The sequence below is a fragment of the Embiotoca jacksoni genome, unplaced genomic scaffold, assembly GCF_022577435.1.
Source record: "Embiotoca jacksoni isolate LCO1_2020_lvr unplaced genomic scaffold, fEmbJac1.0.p SCAF_33, whole genome shotgun sequence".
NCBI classification, from domain to species: domain Eukaryota; kingdom Metazoa; phylum Chordata; class Actinopteri; family Embiotocidae; genus Embiotoca; species Embiotoca jacksoni.
Window position 1 is genome coordinate 1,089,318 of NW_027185385.1, and position 16,035 is coordinate 1,105,352.

Sequence of the window (16,035 nt, forward strand, 5' to 3'; positions counted from 1 at the left end):
GCAGGTGTTAACAGGTTCTACTAATGACTTCCTGTCCTGGTTCTACCTCTCATAATAATACTTTAAGTGAGATAATTGATTGTTTAAAAGTGTTAAGAAGGAGAACGATGTAGAAGGGTTTATCCAAATTTAAATGGTTAAATGAGTTAAATGAGTTGTCCACTGTTTGTTAAAAAAAAAAAGATTGTATGAGATGGAAATTGCTTGCCAGGAGGAACCAGGAGGAACCAGGAGCAACCAGGAGGAACTAGGAGGAACCAGGAGGAACCAGGAAGAACCAGGAGGAACCAGGAGGAACTAGGAGGAACCAGGAGGAAGCAGGAGGAAGCAGGAGCAACCAGGAAAAACCAGGAGCAACCAGGAAGAACCAGGAGGAACCAGGAAGAAGCAGGAGGAACCAGGAGGAACCAGGAGAAACCAGGAGGAACCAGGAAGAAGCAGGTGGAACCAGGAGGAAGCAGGAAGAAGCAGGAGAAACCAGGAGGAACCGTGAGAAACCAGGAGGAAGCAGGAGCAACCAGGAAAAACCAAGAGGAAGCAGGAGGAACCAGGAGAAACCAGGAGGAACCAGGAAGTAGCAGGAGGAACCAGGAGGAACCAGGAAGAAGCAGGAGGAACCAGGAGGAACCAGGAGAAACCAGGAGGAACCAGGAGGAACCAGGAAGAAGCAGGTGGAACCAGGAGGAAGCAGGAAGAAGCAGGAGAAACCAGGAGGAACCGTGAGAAACCAGGAGGAAGCAGGAGCAACCAGGAAAAACCAAGAGGAAGCAGGAGGAACCAGGAGAAACCAGGAGGAACCAGGAAGTAGCAGGAGGAACCAGGAGGAACCAGGAAGAAGCAGGAGGAACCAGGAGGAACCAGGAGGAACCAGGAAGAAGCAGGAGGAAGCAGAGCACTGCTGAGATGACGTCGGACCAGCAGACCGCCGTCACTCAGCCTCCAGCCCTGAAGCAGCGCTCAGCTTCTTCTTCTAGCAGCCTCTCAGTACCACAATAGACAGTTCACTTCACTGTTAGAGCAAGTGGGAGGTGATTGTGATTCAGTATGAAATGGACCACACACACACATCAGACATTAATCTCTGAACTTGTAGCTGAAAGACGTCCTATAACCGAACATTTTATTGTCTAATTTATCCAAATAAGTATTTTTCATTCAATCCTCAATAAAATATTGGTCCTCCAGAAACGTTCTGTTCGGATTGAAACCCGATCAGATGCATACAGTTCATCTGTGCCTCGACTTCAGAAACTCCAGATTCTTACTATTTATGATGTTAATATGTTTCAGAAATGTGTTTTTATTTATAAGTAATATTCATGAACAGTTGAAGATTTACTTGAAAGTAAATTCACAGGTTCCTTCGAACTCCACACATCAATTCTCAGATCTTCATCCTCCTAAATTTCTCACCTGCAGAAGTCAATTTTTGACATATTGGTACCAAATTATGGGATGGCCTCTCCCATCTGATAAAAAAGCTGTTCCGCAATAAAATACTTTAAAAGGAGCTTAAACATTTTTACATCGACTTTATTGTTTTTGCTGTGGTTGTTATGCAGTTTGTTGTTATTTGTTTCCATTATTTTTATGAAGCCATATTATTTCTGCATGTAAACTTTGTGCTTCCTATAACTGTGAACTCCGAACATCATCCAGGTGGAGGCTTCAGAGAAGCCCTCGGTCTTTCTGCACGGCACATCTTTTTGTTTCACCTTGTAAAATCCTGTGTGTGTTTATATATTTGTGCAAAATAAATCAAATGAAATCAACATGCTGCGACGTGACTGCATGTTCACCACTAGATGTCCTCCCTGTTACATGTAGAGATGTTCAAGCGCTGTCAGAAATATCCGAACTGACTGTGGCGTCTGCCAGGAGGATCAACACGCTGAGCGGAGCAGCTCATGTTTCTGTTGTATCTGTATTCCTGAGAGGACTCAGAGGCTGGATCAGAACCAGAAGAGCTTCACTCATTGTTCTGGTTCTGGAGCAGCTTCTTACATCAGACTCATGTTCAGCCTTCAATTAGGAAAAAAACATGCTGTGAGATAACCAAAGGGCGGTCGAATATAAAAAACACACTGTACTTTATAAATTACTTCACATCAACCCTGAACTTCACATGAAAATCAGGCCAGATGTTTGTGAGGAGATGCTGTCAGAGGATCAGTGTGGACGGCGGTCCGGAGGACCAGAGACGTGGTGACAGATAGTCAGCATCAATGACACTCTACTGACGTCAAAGAAGTACTTCTACTTCAGTAGTAGTAACAATACCACAATGATTATATGTTCATCAAATATAAAATATTCCTGCATGTGAGCAGCATCTTAATGTTGTCTTGGTCGATTTAATGTCAACACATGATACTGTTGAAACGTCCACTCTGTGTACGTTAATGTAGATGTTGAAACGAGGATGGCCAGATTCAAACAAACCAAATTAGGGACAATATGGGACAATGTGGGACAACATGGGACAATGTGGGACAACGTGGGACAATGTGGGACACGTATACCAATGCAGAGAGGTCGTCCAAAGTTTCGATGTCTGTCCAACTTCGAAAATAAAAGCACACGTTACCTTACAGGCGTGAAGGACTAAACACATTTTATTTGAATCAAACTTTCTGAGCCGCCACAAATAAGTAAATATGATAATCATGTAAGGAAGCAGACTTGGAAACAATCCTTAGGTTTCTAGATTTTAGAAAAGCACCCTGCAGGGCTGACTTTTGAAAATAGAGACAATCAAAATGTGGGACATCGCCTCCGTATGTGGGACTCGTCCCCATATGTGGGACATCGTCCCCGCATGTAGGACATCGTCCCCGTATGTGGGACACCTGGTCGCCCCAAAGCTGCAACTGATTATATAATTCATCTATAAGACATTGATCTGAAAACCAACTGAAGCTGTCAGATTAATCAATCAAAGGGTAAATCTACTTGTGAAACTTTACTTGTCGGTAATACTGAAGAACTAAAGTACAAGTACACCTTCCTCAGAATCATAAGTTAAAGTTACTTTCCAACACTTTGTTCTTGTACTCATTAAATGTTGAGAAATGCTTCTTTTCCCAGTCTGGGAATCCAAACATGATTTATTATATGTGCATGTGTGTGTGATACAGGACAGAAATAAAATAGTTACTGAAATCCAAAGTAGTTGTTGAAATACTGACCAACACCAACTAACGACCAGGCTGGAAGAGTCATGAAAAATACGGATGGACAATTATGAATTTAGTTTTTGTCTTTGTATTTGTATTGTAAAAGTATTCTTATTAAATAATCCATCAGAGTTCATCAACATCAAGTGTCACTAAAGTTGATGTTATTAATATATATATAAGAGGTGTAACTCTCAGACACCGCGGGAGGGGTCGCGTGCAGCACCTGGTGAGAGAGGTGGGACAGGTCACGACGGGACAGGAAACAGACCCGCCATTTTCCCTCGAACCCCCCGGCCCGCTGAAGGAGGGTGGAGATCCGGCAGGGGGCGCTGCGACGCTCTGGACGGAGTTCAGCGTGGGAACGGAAGACGAGCGCGTCAGAGCTCCGGTCAAGCCGCGCGCACACACCACCGGACCTGACGCAATGCGACTCCAAAATAAAAGCTCAAACGTAAGTGCCCGTAATATGATATTAAATGATTATACCTGCCGATATTTAGTTTTTAAAATACGGAGGCTTTTCTTGAGAGGCTTGTGGGTGTGAGTAAATATATAATAATTAATATATATATATTTTTGGTGGAATATATAGACTCTCCTATCTAGATGTGTATTTATATGTATCTTACGGCACTGCATCAGCATAAATCTATCACAGAAACTCTGCACTTTAACACTGTGGTACAAATATGAATGAAAACCCTGGTTTGAAGGAGCAGGTCTGACCGGGACAGGGCAGGTTTCAGGTGACGTCATCCCGCTCCGGCAGCCTGCTTCGTTCAGCATTGAGCGACAAGTGGACACCACAACGCAAGTGATTGGTCGTCCGAATACCACCTGACTGATTGAAGGGATACCATTGGTCTGGCAAACGTCACGACTTCCTGTGTCCCGTCAGAGCTCCTCGCCGGTATCTAAAGTAAAACCCTTTGTTGTAAATGTAAAGCGTTTCATACACGTTGCAGACATATCCTTGGTATCTTATTTCAACAGCAATTTAATCTTTAAACTTCAAATCTATACCTTCATTTGTTTTTGAAGAATTACTGTGCGCTGAATCTGTGGCAGCCTAAATATTTTAGACCAATTATATATTATATATACAAATATATTAGTTGTTGTTGGTTTGATCGCTTTTTCTTAAATCAATAAAAAAAACTTTAGTTAATGGAAATGACGCTGAAAAGGAGAGAAATCATTAGTATTTCATCTTTTGTTCGAAACGATCCTAGTTTGAACTTTATTGTGAAAAATGACGCCGGAAGTCACGTCTATTTTTACTCCGTCCGTCTCGCGGCGTCTGAGAGCCTCGTACCGGACAGGAGACACCGTGGTCGTGAGGGTCGATCCAAAGACTGGGTTAGTCCGGTGAGTCCGGTGCTCTCATTGAACGGGACGTCCCATTTGATCCTGAAGGTGTGGTTTTATTTCCTGTTAGCTCGCTCCAGCCTCACGAGTCCGCCGTCGTCCCTTGTCCCCTCTGTCTCTTGTCCCCTCTGTCTCTTGTCTCCAGTGTTAGGTGGCACAGAGCCTTTTCAGGACCGACACCGTCCACGAACCCAGGCTTAAGTCCGCTGGATTTTTTGGGAACCGTTTTCTGCCCCCGTCGGTTCGGTCGGATTCAGGATGTCTGGACAGAGCATTACGGACCGGATCACCGCCGCGCAGCACAGTGTCACCGGCTCGGCGATCTCCAAGACGGTGTGCAAGGCGACCACGCATGAAATAATGGGGCCCAAGAAGAAGCACTTGGACTGTAAGTACCGCGTTGCCCCGTCTGTGGGCCAGCTGAGTGTCTCCTGTCTGCCGTGGTTCCGGCTGCCGGTGGGTCCGCTGGCTGGGCGGCTCTGAGGCCTGCTCTCATTCTGGATGTCACGTTAACTGGAGTCCATCTGCTTCTGAAACACTCACTCACCAGCTCCTGCAGCTCAAAGCCTCCGTTTGGGCTCAGACAGGCGGTTCGCTGGGCTCAGGTGTTCCAGGGGTTTCCCAGGTGTTCCAGGTGTTCCCAGGTGTTCCAGGTGTTCCCAGGGGTTCCAGGTGTTCCAGGTGTTCCCAGGGGTTCCCAGGGGTTCCCAGGGGTTCCCTGGTGTTCCCAGGTGTTCCCAGGTGTTCCCAGGTGTTCCAGGGGTTCCCAGGGGTTCCCAGGGGTTCCCTGGTGTTCCAAGTGTTCCCTGGTGTTCCAGGTGTTCCCAGGGGTTCCCTGGTGTTCCAAGTGTCCCAGGTGTTCCCTGGTGTTCCAGGTGTTCCCAGGTGTTCCCTGGTGTTCCAGGTGTTCCCTGGTGTTCCAAGTGTTCCAGGGGTTCCCTGGTGTTCCAAGTGTCCCAGGTGTTCCCTGGTGTTCCAGGTGTTCCCTGGTGTTCCAAGTGTTCCAGGTGTTCCCAGGTGTTCCAAGTGTTCTAGGTGTTCCCTGGTGTTCCAGGTGTTCCAGGTGTTCCCTGGTGTTCCAGGTGTTCCCAGGTGTGTTCGTGCTCACTGGTGGTAACGTGGAGGCTCTTCTCAATGATTAACCACCTCTCCGCTCTTTATGTGGACATTACACATACATGAGTAGTTCAATCGGAGCAGGAAACAGCTGGTTTCCAGGGTGACTGACCTCAATACGAGTTACCTGATTTATACCGCCTGTAGCATGATGTCACCAACCTGGGTTAGGGTTGTCAATCACAGCTATTCCTTCAGCTTTTAGAGGCACCATTAACTACTCTTTCATGCATCAGTCTCAAATATCTACTCCTATCAACTCCCAGCATGTTGGAGAGTTTTCAAATTAAATATGATGGTTTTAACTTGTTTTAATAATGACGTATTGGTGCTAGAAATGTGTGGTGTGTATGGGAGTTGTGTTTTCCCAGTGTGCTCTGTGATGATCACACCTCCTGCACTCCTGCAGGATCACTTCTGGTGCCTGTTGGGTCTGTTCTTGTTTCAGGAAGCTGCCGTTGGCTCGATGGACTTTTAACACAGGCAAATTCATATGTTCAGAATGAGAATACTTCAGTGTTCAGCTGTTGGACAGACTTTGTTGTCTGTCTTAATATACCAATGACTGACGTACCACAACAACAGTCATATTAAACAAAGAGTGGGACACCACGCCCATGGCATGAAAAGGTAGTCATAAGCAGCACATGTTGTTACAGTATTAATCAGTGGCATATGTCATAATGTAATGATGTCAACTACAGACTGAATATAAAACTACAGACTGGATATAAAACTACAGACTGGATATAAAACTACAGACTAGATCTAAAACTACAGACTGGATCTAAAACACAGACTGGATATAAAACTACAGACTGGATATAAAACTACAGACTGGATAAAAAACACAGACTGGATATAAAAGAGTTCGTAGCTTCAGGTCTGTAAAATGATTCTGATCCAGAAGTGTCTTCAGCTGCAATACCAGCGAGTGCCACTAGAGGTCGGCTCCAAAAAGCCTCCGGCTCCATAGACTCCCATTCAACTTCTCTCATCAAATCCAAAGTGAATAAAATGTGTCCATCAGTTATCTCGGTGTTGTTAGCTAAAGTCACTCCTTCTTATTAGTTTTCTGGAGGTCCATCTGAAAATAATCCCTCATTCATTAGAAAAGAAGATTCAAGAAGACCTGTTTTTGGGGGCGTGTCTGTTTGATTGACAGGCCTGTGGTGCAGTCAGGTTACAGCTATCGGTGGGCGGGACGTAGTATCGCCAGGTTTCCGATCAATTAGATCCACCGCTGGCTCCTCCCCCAACTCATCCAAATATGGTCACTTCCTGCTCCAAACCGCTCCGAATTAGCAAGATGGTGATGGACAGAATCTGAACTGGAGGATTCATAACGTTCACAAACCAACGATGACATCACTGATGGTTGATGACATCACTGATGGTTCATGTTTCATGGTTGATGACGTCACTGATGGTTCATGGTTGATGACATCATTGATGGTTCATGGTTCACGATTGATGACGTCACTGATGGTTCATGGTTGATGATGTCACTGATGGTTGATGACATCACTGATGGTTCATGATTGATGACGTCACTGATGGTTGATGACATCACTGATGGTTCATGATTGATGACGTCACTGATGGTTGATGACATCACTGATGGTTCATGATTGATGACGTCACTGATGGTTGATGACATCATTGATGGTTGGTATGGATGGTTGATATAAGAATGTATATTGATATATTTAATGATAGTGTTTGAGTTATCTATGACCTTCGTTATGACTTCAGGTGCTCTTCATATTTTACTCTGACACACAGGAAGAATCATAAATTACTGTTTCGTAAGAAGCCTTTTTAAACATTAGAGTTGCACCATGAAATGTTAGTTTAAGTAACGATTCATTGGATTTTAAACATAACTCTTATTTCTGAGACAACATGAACAGTTCATGTCACAGTCAAGTTGATGATTGTCTGCAGCAGTCAACCCAATGTCAACATATCCAAGTACTTTTAAATAGCTGAACAGATGATTTTGCAGATCGCTTGTGAAGAGTAGAAACAGTGAAAGTAGTCCACATTTATTGCATTTTCACCTTCTGGATATTTTGGTCTCAAATTCAGAAACTTTAAAGATTGAAAGTCCTGCAGCTGATTGTAACTCCTCTTTCAGAAGCATCTCTGTTCACCAGGTAGTTTTCTTCAGTGCTGTAAGATCTGAGGTTCTGGATTCTCCCAGCGTTGGTAAATAGGTCCGGTTGGGCCGTCTGATGTCAGAACATGTGTCATCCAGCTGATGGAGCATGCAGCTATGACGCCGTGACCCGGTGACCTTCCTGGGTCCAGACAGCGGGTCCTGTGGTGGCTCTGTGGGTGTGTTCCCTCTGAGCTGTGAGGTGTTTAGAGGGCTGTTGTGTTTGGGGGTTCCTGCCCAGCCAGACATCGCTGCGATGCGTCTCGCTGGGTTTGCAGGTGAGATTACGCTGCTCTGTTTGCTCTGAACCTCGGTTCACATTCTTCGACACCAGCATGCTCGATAAACTTCACGGGACGCTGCAGTCAGCAGGGACCAGTACAGGTGAGCTTCAGCTTATTTACCTGCATGTTTGTTTAAAGTGAGTGTGAGATGACTTGTGGGAAAGTTTGCATCGCGGCCGTGTGGATGAACTGCACATTTCTTGGGTTCGGTACCGTCATGTGTTTCCTTCACTGTTGAATAGCAGCCGCAGACAAGATGTCATTATGCAAAGTTCATTACAGGCAGCTGTTAAACTGCTCAAAGGTCCATCATGAGTCAATAACACATGAAGTCAGCGCTGGCTGTAGACCTTTGGTACTCACATCCACTCCTTAACTCATGATAAAGTTCTCCCCGGACCTATAGACGGGTCTGACGCTCTCTGCTGCTCTGGAACTTATTAGTAAACAGGAAACCGTCAGTTCAACAATAAAAACACAGTTAATCATACTCGGCCTGCAATTTACAGCAGATACTTCAAACTGGGTCCGTGTAAAGAAATTAGTGTTTTCTGAACAAGCAATTCTTCTTCTTCTACTATTCATTAATTAGAGATATCTGTCTCTGAAACTTTCCATAAACAATGGAGGAAAATAAAACTTAGTTTTTTAGTTTTTAAAAATGACATTGGTAAAATTGTCCACATCCACAGAACCGTGTGAGCAGTTATTTTTCTTTATTCTTCCTGTCTGCTGTTCGGTCTGTGACCTCCGACCTCACCAGACAAGCTCATCCTCCTCACGAATCCAGAGTTTGCCCCCGAATACGATATCAAAAAGTGTTGCTGAAATCAGTATTCATGACAAAATGAAACCAGCACAACTGTCCCTTCATACGCTGCAGTCAGCTGACTGGGTCAGCGCCGTCATAACACCACAACGCTGTGCAAACGTTGCACCTTTGTAGGGCCCTAAAACAAATACTGAACAATATTTTAATAATTATTTCAAGAGCATAAAAATGGAGCTCAGTGTCAGAGTTTTGTTGAGGGGACAGTTCAGACGATGCTCTGATTTTAATCTCACCATCATCAGCTGGGTGATGCTTCCTTCTAATTATTGATCCATGGTGCTATGATTTAGTCAGATGTCATACATGATAAACACACTGCTTCTCCCCATGGGATGGATGATGGATGATGAATGATGGATGGATGGATGATGGATCGGTGGATGATTGATGGGTGGATGGATGGGTGGATGGGCGGCACGGTGGTGCAGTGGTTAGCACTGTCACCTCACAGCAAAAAAGGTTGCTGGTTCGAATCCGGTCCTGGGCCTTTCTGTGCGGAGTTTGCATGTTCTCCCTGTGCTTGCGTGGGTTCTCTCCGGGTTCTCCGGCTTCCTCCCATCATCCAAAAACATGCACCTCAGGTCAGGTTACCTGGCGCCGCACTAGTGGCATCCTGTTGCAGCAGCTCCCCCCTGCGAGCCCCCCTGCTGTAGTGAAGACATTTCCCCTCGGGGATTAATAAAGTGTATAAAATCAAAAAAAAAAAGAAAAAAAAAAGATGGATGGGTGGCTTGCTCCATGTTTCAGCTGTCAGACAGTATGAACAGTAACCATAGTTCATAGATCTGTCTGTCTCTGTTTGTCTGACTGTCTGTCTCTCTGTCTGACTGTCTCTGTCCATCTGTCTCTCTGTCTGCCTGACTGTCTGTCTGTCCATCTGTCTCTGTCTGCCTGACTGTCTCTGTCCGTCTGTCTCTCTGTCTGTCTGACGGTCTGTCTGACTGTCTGTCTCTCTGTCCATCTGTCTGTCTGACTGTTTGTCTGTCTGTCTGTTTCTCTGTCTGACTGTCTGACGGTCTGTCTGTCTCTCTGTCCATCTGTCTGCCTGACTGTCTCTGTCCGTCTGTCTCTCTGTCTGACGGTCTGTCTGACTGTCTGTCTCTCTGTCCATCTGTCTGTCTGACTGTTTGTCTGTCTGTCTCTCTGTCTGCCTGACTGTCTGTCTGTCCATCTGTCTCTGTCTGTCTGTCTGACGGTCTGTCTGACTGTCTGTCTCTCTGTCCATCTGTCTGTCTGACTGTTTGTCTGTCTGTCTGTTTCTCTGTCTGACTGTCTGTCTGTCTCTCTGTCCATCTGTCACCCATCTTATCAGCTGCACAGATAAATATTGTGAAAATATTCAGTCACATGAAACAGCATTTTGCAAAGTTCAATATGTTTGAACAAAGACTTCAATATTGTTATTGTGACAATAATGTACTGAAGACTCTTGTTTCTTTCACAAGATATTTACTCAGTGAAATGTTCAATCGTCAGTGAGGTGGATGTCATGAATGAAAGGTTAGAACAGCTGTAAGTTCACAATATTACATATATTATTATTCATCATCATTATGATGTTAAAATGAAGCTGCTGTCTCCTCCGTCAGAGTCTTGATTTGTTGTGGTTCTGTGGTGTTGGTTTCCTCCGGTTCTGTGGTGTTGGTTTCCTCCGGTTCTGTGGTGTTGGTTTCCCCCGGTTCTGTGGTGTTGGTTTCCTGCGGTTCTGTGGTGTTGGTTTTCCCCGGTTCTGTGGTGTTGGTTTCCTCCGGTTCTGTGGTGTTGGTTTCCCCCGGTTCTGTGGTGTTGGTTTCCTCCGGTTGTGTGGTGTTGGTTTCCTCCGGTTCTGTGGTGTTGGTTTCCTCCGGTTCTGTGGTGTTGGTTTCCCCCGGTTCTGTGGTGTTGGTTTCCCCCGGTTCTGTGGTGTTGGTTTCCTCCGGTTCTGTGGTGTTGGTTTCCTCCGGTTGTGTGGTGTTGGTTTCCCCCGGTTCTGTGGTGTTGGTTTCCTCCGGTTCTGTGGTGTTGGTTCCCCCGGTTCTGTGGTGTTGGTTTCCTCCGGTTCTGTGGTGTTGGTTCCCCCGGTTCTGTGGTGTTGGTTTCCTCCGGTTGTGTGGTGTTGGTTTCCTCCGGTTCTGTGGTGTTGGTTTCCTCCGGTTGTGTGGTGTTGGTTTCCTCCGGTTCTGTGGTGTTGGTTTCCCCCGGTTCTGTGGTGTTGGTTTCCTCCGGTTCTGTGGTGTTGGTTTCCTCCGGTTGTGTGGTGTTGGTTTCCCCCGGTTCTGTGGTGTTGGTTTCCTCCGGTTCTGTGGTGTTGGTTCCCCCGGTTCTGTGGTGTTGGTTTCCTCCGGTTCTGTGGTGTTGGTTCCCCCGGTTCTGTGGTGTTGGTTTCCTCCGGTTGTGTGGTGTTGGTTTCCTCCGGTTCTGTGGTGTTGGTTTCCTCCGGTTGTGTGGTGTTGGTTTCCTCCGGTTCTGTGGTGTTGGTTTCCTCCGGTTCTGTGGTGTTGGTTCCCCCGGTTCTGTGGTGTTGGTTTCCTCCGGTTGTGTGGTGTTGGTTTCCCCCGGTTCTGTGGTGTTGGTTTCCTCCGGTTCTGTGGTGTTGGTTCCCCCGGTTCTGTGGTGTTGGTTTCCTCCGGTTGTGTGGTGTTGGTTTCCCCCGGTTCTGTGGTGTTGGTTTCCTCCGGTTCTGTGGTGTTGGTTTCCTCCGGTTCTGTGGTGTTGGTTTCCTCCGGTTCTGTGGTGTTGGTTTCCCCCGGTTGTGTGGTGTTGGTTTCCTCCGGTTCTGTGGTGTTGGTTTCCTCCGGTTCTGTGGTGTTGGTTTCCTCCGGTTCTGTGGTGTTGGTTTCCCCCGGTTCTGTGGTGTTGGTTTCCTCCGGTTCTGTGGTGTTGGTTTCCCCCGGTTCTGTGGTGTTGGTTTCCTCCGGTTGTGTGGTGTTGGTTTCCCCCGGTTCTGTGGTGTTGGTTTCCTCTGGTTCTGTGGTGTTGGTTTCCCCGGTTGTGTGGTGTTGGTTTCCTCCGGTTGTGTGGTGTTGGTTTCCTCCGGTTCTGTGGTGTTGGTTCCCCCGGTTCTGTGGTGTTGGTTTCCTCTGGTTCTGTGGTGTTGGTTTCCCCGGTTGTGTGGTGTTGGTTCCCCCGGTTCTGTGGTGTTGGTTTCCTCCGGTTGTGTGGTGTTGGTTTCCCCCGGTTCTGTGGTGTTGGTTTCCTCCGGTTCTGTGGTGTTGGTTTCCCCCGGTTCTGTGGTGTTGGTTTCCTCCGGTTGTGTGGTGTTGGTTTCCCCCGGTTCTGTGGTGTTGGTTTCCTCTGGTTCTGTGGTGTTGGTTTCCCCGGTTGTGTGGTGTTGGTTTCCTCCGGTTGTGTGGTGTTGGTTTCCCCCGGTTCTGTGGTGTTGGTTTCCTCCGGTTCTGTGGTGTTGGTTTCCTCTGGTTCTGTGAGGGTACTGGTGGACTCCACTCCTCTGGTAGAGTCCAGTACACTCAGACATGGTTCTGCATGGAGCCCAGAGGGAGAAACTCAGTCGTATGCATGAATTGGACTCGGTCGGTCTGAGGCAGTACGGCAGGCACACTGTAGCACATCTGTAGCTCTGACCCCCACCCTCCACCCCATCGTAGACCCTCCACCCCGTCGTAGACCCCCACCCTCCACCCCGTCGTAGACCCTCCACCCCGTCGTACGCCTCACGGCGGTGGGTGTAGTTTTGGGCCTCCGTGTCGTTCCCACATCATGTTCAGAGTCTCGGGTCATCAGGGATGGAGGTTTCCTGAAGCAGGAAGTGTTCCTCTGGTTCAGATCGTCGAGGGTAAACCGCCAACAGGAAGTTCTTGCGTGAGCCGACCTTCCCGGAGCACCGGGGGTCTGAGCTGATCGGACGGGAGATTGGCTTCAGATTCTTCTGATGTGTTTCCCGGCAATTACGCTGCTGATTACAAGCATGCGTGTTTGCAGCGAGTGGAATGCCTTCATCAGCCAAGACATGTTATCATAACGTTATCTGGAGCTGCTGAGTTATGAAGGGACGGACACACATCTGGAGAAGCTGCTGAAGGGAAGGCTGAAATTAAAGAGCTGACGTGTCATACAGCAGCAGTGTGACACACATCACTAATTAAAAGTCCCAGTTTAGTTTGAGCTCTGCTGCTTCTATCTGTCGGCTGTCGGTTTCAACCATTTGTATGTGATGTTCTCAGATTCATTGAACTTTTCATGTAGCAGCACAACTCATTCAACTGGTCAATTAATCAATTAATCCTTTTATTGGAAGTTACCAATTAGGGGAGCATGATGGTCACAGACTGTTTCTAAAAGAGTTCGTAGCTTCAGGTCTGTAAAATGGTTCTGATCCAGAAGTATCTTCAGCTGCAATACCAGCGAGTGCCACTAGAGGTCGGCTCCAAAAAGCCTCCGGCTCCATAGACTCCCATTCAACTTCTCTCATCAAATCCAAAGTGAATAAAATGTGTCCATCAGTTATCTCGGTGTTGTTAGCTAAAGTCACTCCTTCTTATTAGTTTTCTGGAGGTCCATCTGAAAATAATCCCTCATTCATTAGAAAAGAAGATTCAAGAAGACCTGTTTTTGGGGGCGTGTCTGTTTGATTGACAGGCCTGTGGTGCAGTCAGGTTACAGCTATCGGTGGGCGGGACGTAGTATCGTCAGGTTTCCGATGAGATCGGTCAGATCCACCGCTGGCTCCTCCCCCAGCTCGTCCAAATATGGTCACTTCCTGCTCCAAACCGCTCTGAACTAACAAGATGGTGACGGACAGAATCTGAACTGGAGGATTCATAACGTTCACAAACCAACGATGACATCACTGATGGATGATGACATCACTGATGGTTGATGACATCACTGATGGTTGGTGGTTGATGATGGTGCATTTTTTACTGACATCTGATTGGCCAGTGTTTTCCCTCTCTCTTGGCTGATTGACAGGACTGATATCTGCACCTGTTCTCTTTGTTATTTACAAACTAGAGTTCTTAAGATGGATGTTGTAGTATTGAAGGAATGTGATGTGACTCCTCGTATAAAACTAATGTACATTTTCTCAAAATGAATAATAAGAATATCAAGGCTGAAATATTGTGGGTTAGGGTTATTTTTGTATTTATGTTGGCTTAGTAGACAAATCTCTGCTCCACCCTGTGAACACAGTACCCAAATGAGTGTTCGTTAACGCTGTGGTTTCTGTTGCACCGGACCACCTCTCCCCTACTTCCTCTTTGTAAAAGAGAGTTTCCTCATCACTTCCTCCCTCATGTTCTCAGTCAGCTCCATCTCATTGAAGCAGAACTGTCCAATTTGGGGCCCGAGGGCCAAGTTTGGCCGGCAACTTCTTTGTTAGGGCCCACCACTGCATCTGACAAGGTTGTGCTTATCGTTCTTGTTCTTCAGTGCTGTAAAATCCTACCAGAATAACTACTAGCTGTAAATGTTGTGCAGCTAATAAGTACATGCGTAAATGTCCCTATTAAGTTTCATTGGCCTCCGTCTTATCTATGAAGAATGATGGTGATGTCTGTCCTGCTGAGGCTCATGGGTCCTACGTCACTGAGCCTACGTCAAGATGACACAATAGTTTTTGACAAAAATTTCTGCAAAAGACTAAAATGACTGATGCAGATGTTTAAAATTTTTCTGAAATTTCATTTTAGTTGTAGAATGTTAAATTCCTGTCAAATATATTACATTTTAATGAAATGTAATTTGAAACAACATGATGTATTTTTGGCCCTCGGCCCTCCATCCAGGTGAATTTGCCTCCGTCCTGTCATGCTGCATCATGAGATCCTCAATGGATACAAATGTTTCCAAAATCAAAGGAACCCGTTTGTTCCAACTTTTCTTCTTCAACTCTTTGCTCTGCTTTGACTTCCTGTTGAATGAGTTCCACGTTTTCTCACCCGTTCTTCATTCTTTGTAGACGTTGCCCCTAAAAGTCATCAATCCATCTCTAGCCGAGTCAGTTTTATTTTTGCAGCCCAGCATCACAGATTCTGAACTTTCCTTTATTGTTCAGTAGCAGGAGGTGCTGCCGTCCTTTCTGCTCACCAGGTGGAACACATTATTGTCTCTGATCATTCAGTAAGTTTGTGTGTGTGTGTGTGTGTGTGTGTGTGTGTGTGTGTGTGTGTGTGTGTGTGTGTGTGTACAGGACATCTGAGCTTTGATGATGTTGTGAAGATTATTTTTAGAAACGCTGCCTTCAAACGAAATCTGCTTTTAAACAATTTCAGTTCTCTTTCTTTGACGGTGCATTTTAGGGAAGTCAGTGGGTTTCGAATAAATTTCACACAAGGGTCGTTTGACGAAGTGTAACTCAGACATATTCTCAGAATAACAGGAGGCAGATCGACCGAGTCGGTGACACTCGGCAGCAGAGACGATGGCGAGGCCCACGGCAGCGGGAGGAAGAGGTGGCTGCAGGTTGCTAACCACAGTGACTGAAGTCTTCCTCCTTCTGCAGAACAACCTGTGGGTTTCTGATAAAGTGGAGTCACCACCAGTTCACTGTTCTCAGTTTCACATTTGATGTGAAAGCAGCACTGTTGTCACTGGTTATGCTCAATACTTCATGTTTCCTTTGTAGCACAGCAAGCTTAGCTAATAATAACAATAATAATGCATTTATTTCTGTTAAATATTCAAATCATGTCTATCTTGACTACTGTAGCATGTTGTCATCTGAGCCTTTTACAGACATACACAGTGCATGATACAACCATCTTCCATTGGTGATGTCATCGTTGGTTTGTGAACGTTATGAAGCCTCCAGTTCACATTTTGACATTGAATGATATACAGAAAACCTGTGGAGATTTTTTTATTCACTTTGGATTTGATGAGAGAAGTTGAATGGGAGTCTATGGAGCCGGAGGCTTTTTGGAGCCGACCTCTAGTGGCACTCGCTGGTATTGCAGCTGAAGACACTTCTGGATCAGAACCATTTTACAGACCTGAAGCTACGAACACTTTACTATCCAGTCTGTGGGATGATGTTTGCTATCTTAAACCTTTGGACTCAAACACACAGGAAATGGTTGTTGCCATTAAAACATGATAGCTTGCTTGGTTGGACAGTAGCATGTGTCCCTCCTTATAAAAAGGTTTATCTCTCCG

General features: G+C 46.0%; 1 protein-coding gene across 10 annotated transcripts in view; it reads left to right on the forward strand.

The window, feature by feature from the left end:
* The first annotated feature begins 4,467 nt into the window (after positions 1-4,467).
* The window catches only part of picalma (phosphatidylinositol binding clathrin assembly protein a), a 39,983-nt gene continuing 28,415 nt past the window's right edge, over positions 4,468-16,035 (forward strand). For 9 of the 10 annotated variants that reach the window (XM_069165173.1, XM_069165163.1, XM_069165167.1 and 6 more), the window contains exons 1-2: positions 4,468-4,547; positions 4,693-4,935. In XM_069165173.1, the coding sequence (XP_069021274.1) occupies positions 4,806-4,935 (130 nt within the window). In that variant the 5' untranslated portion in view covers positions 4,468-4,547; positions 4,693-4,805. The remainder of the gene's footprint in view (positions 4,548-4,692; positions 4,936-16,035) is intronic. The other variant, XM_069165164.1, reaches the window with a different exon arrangement.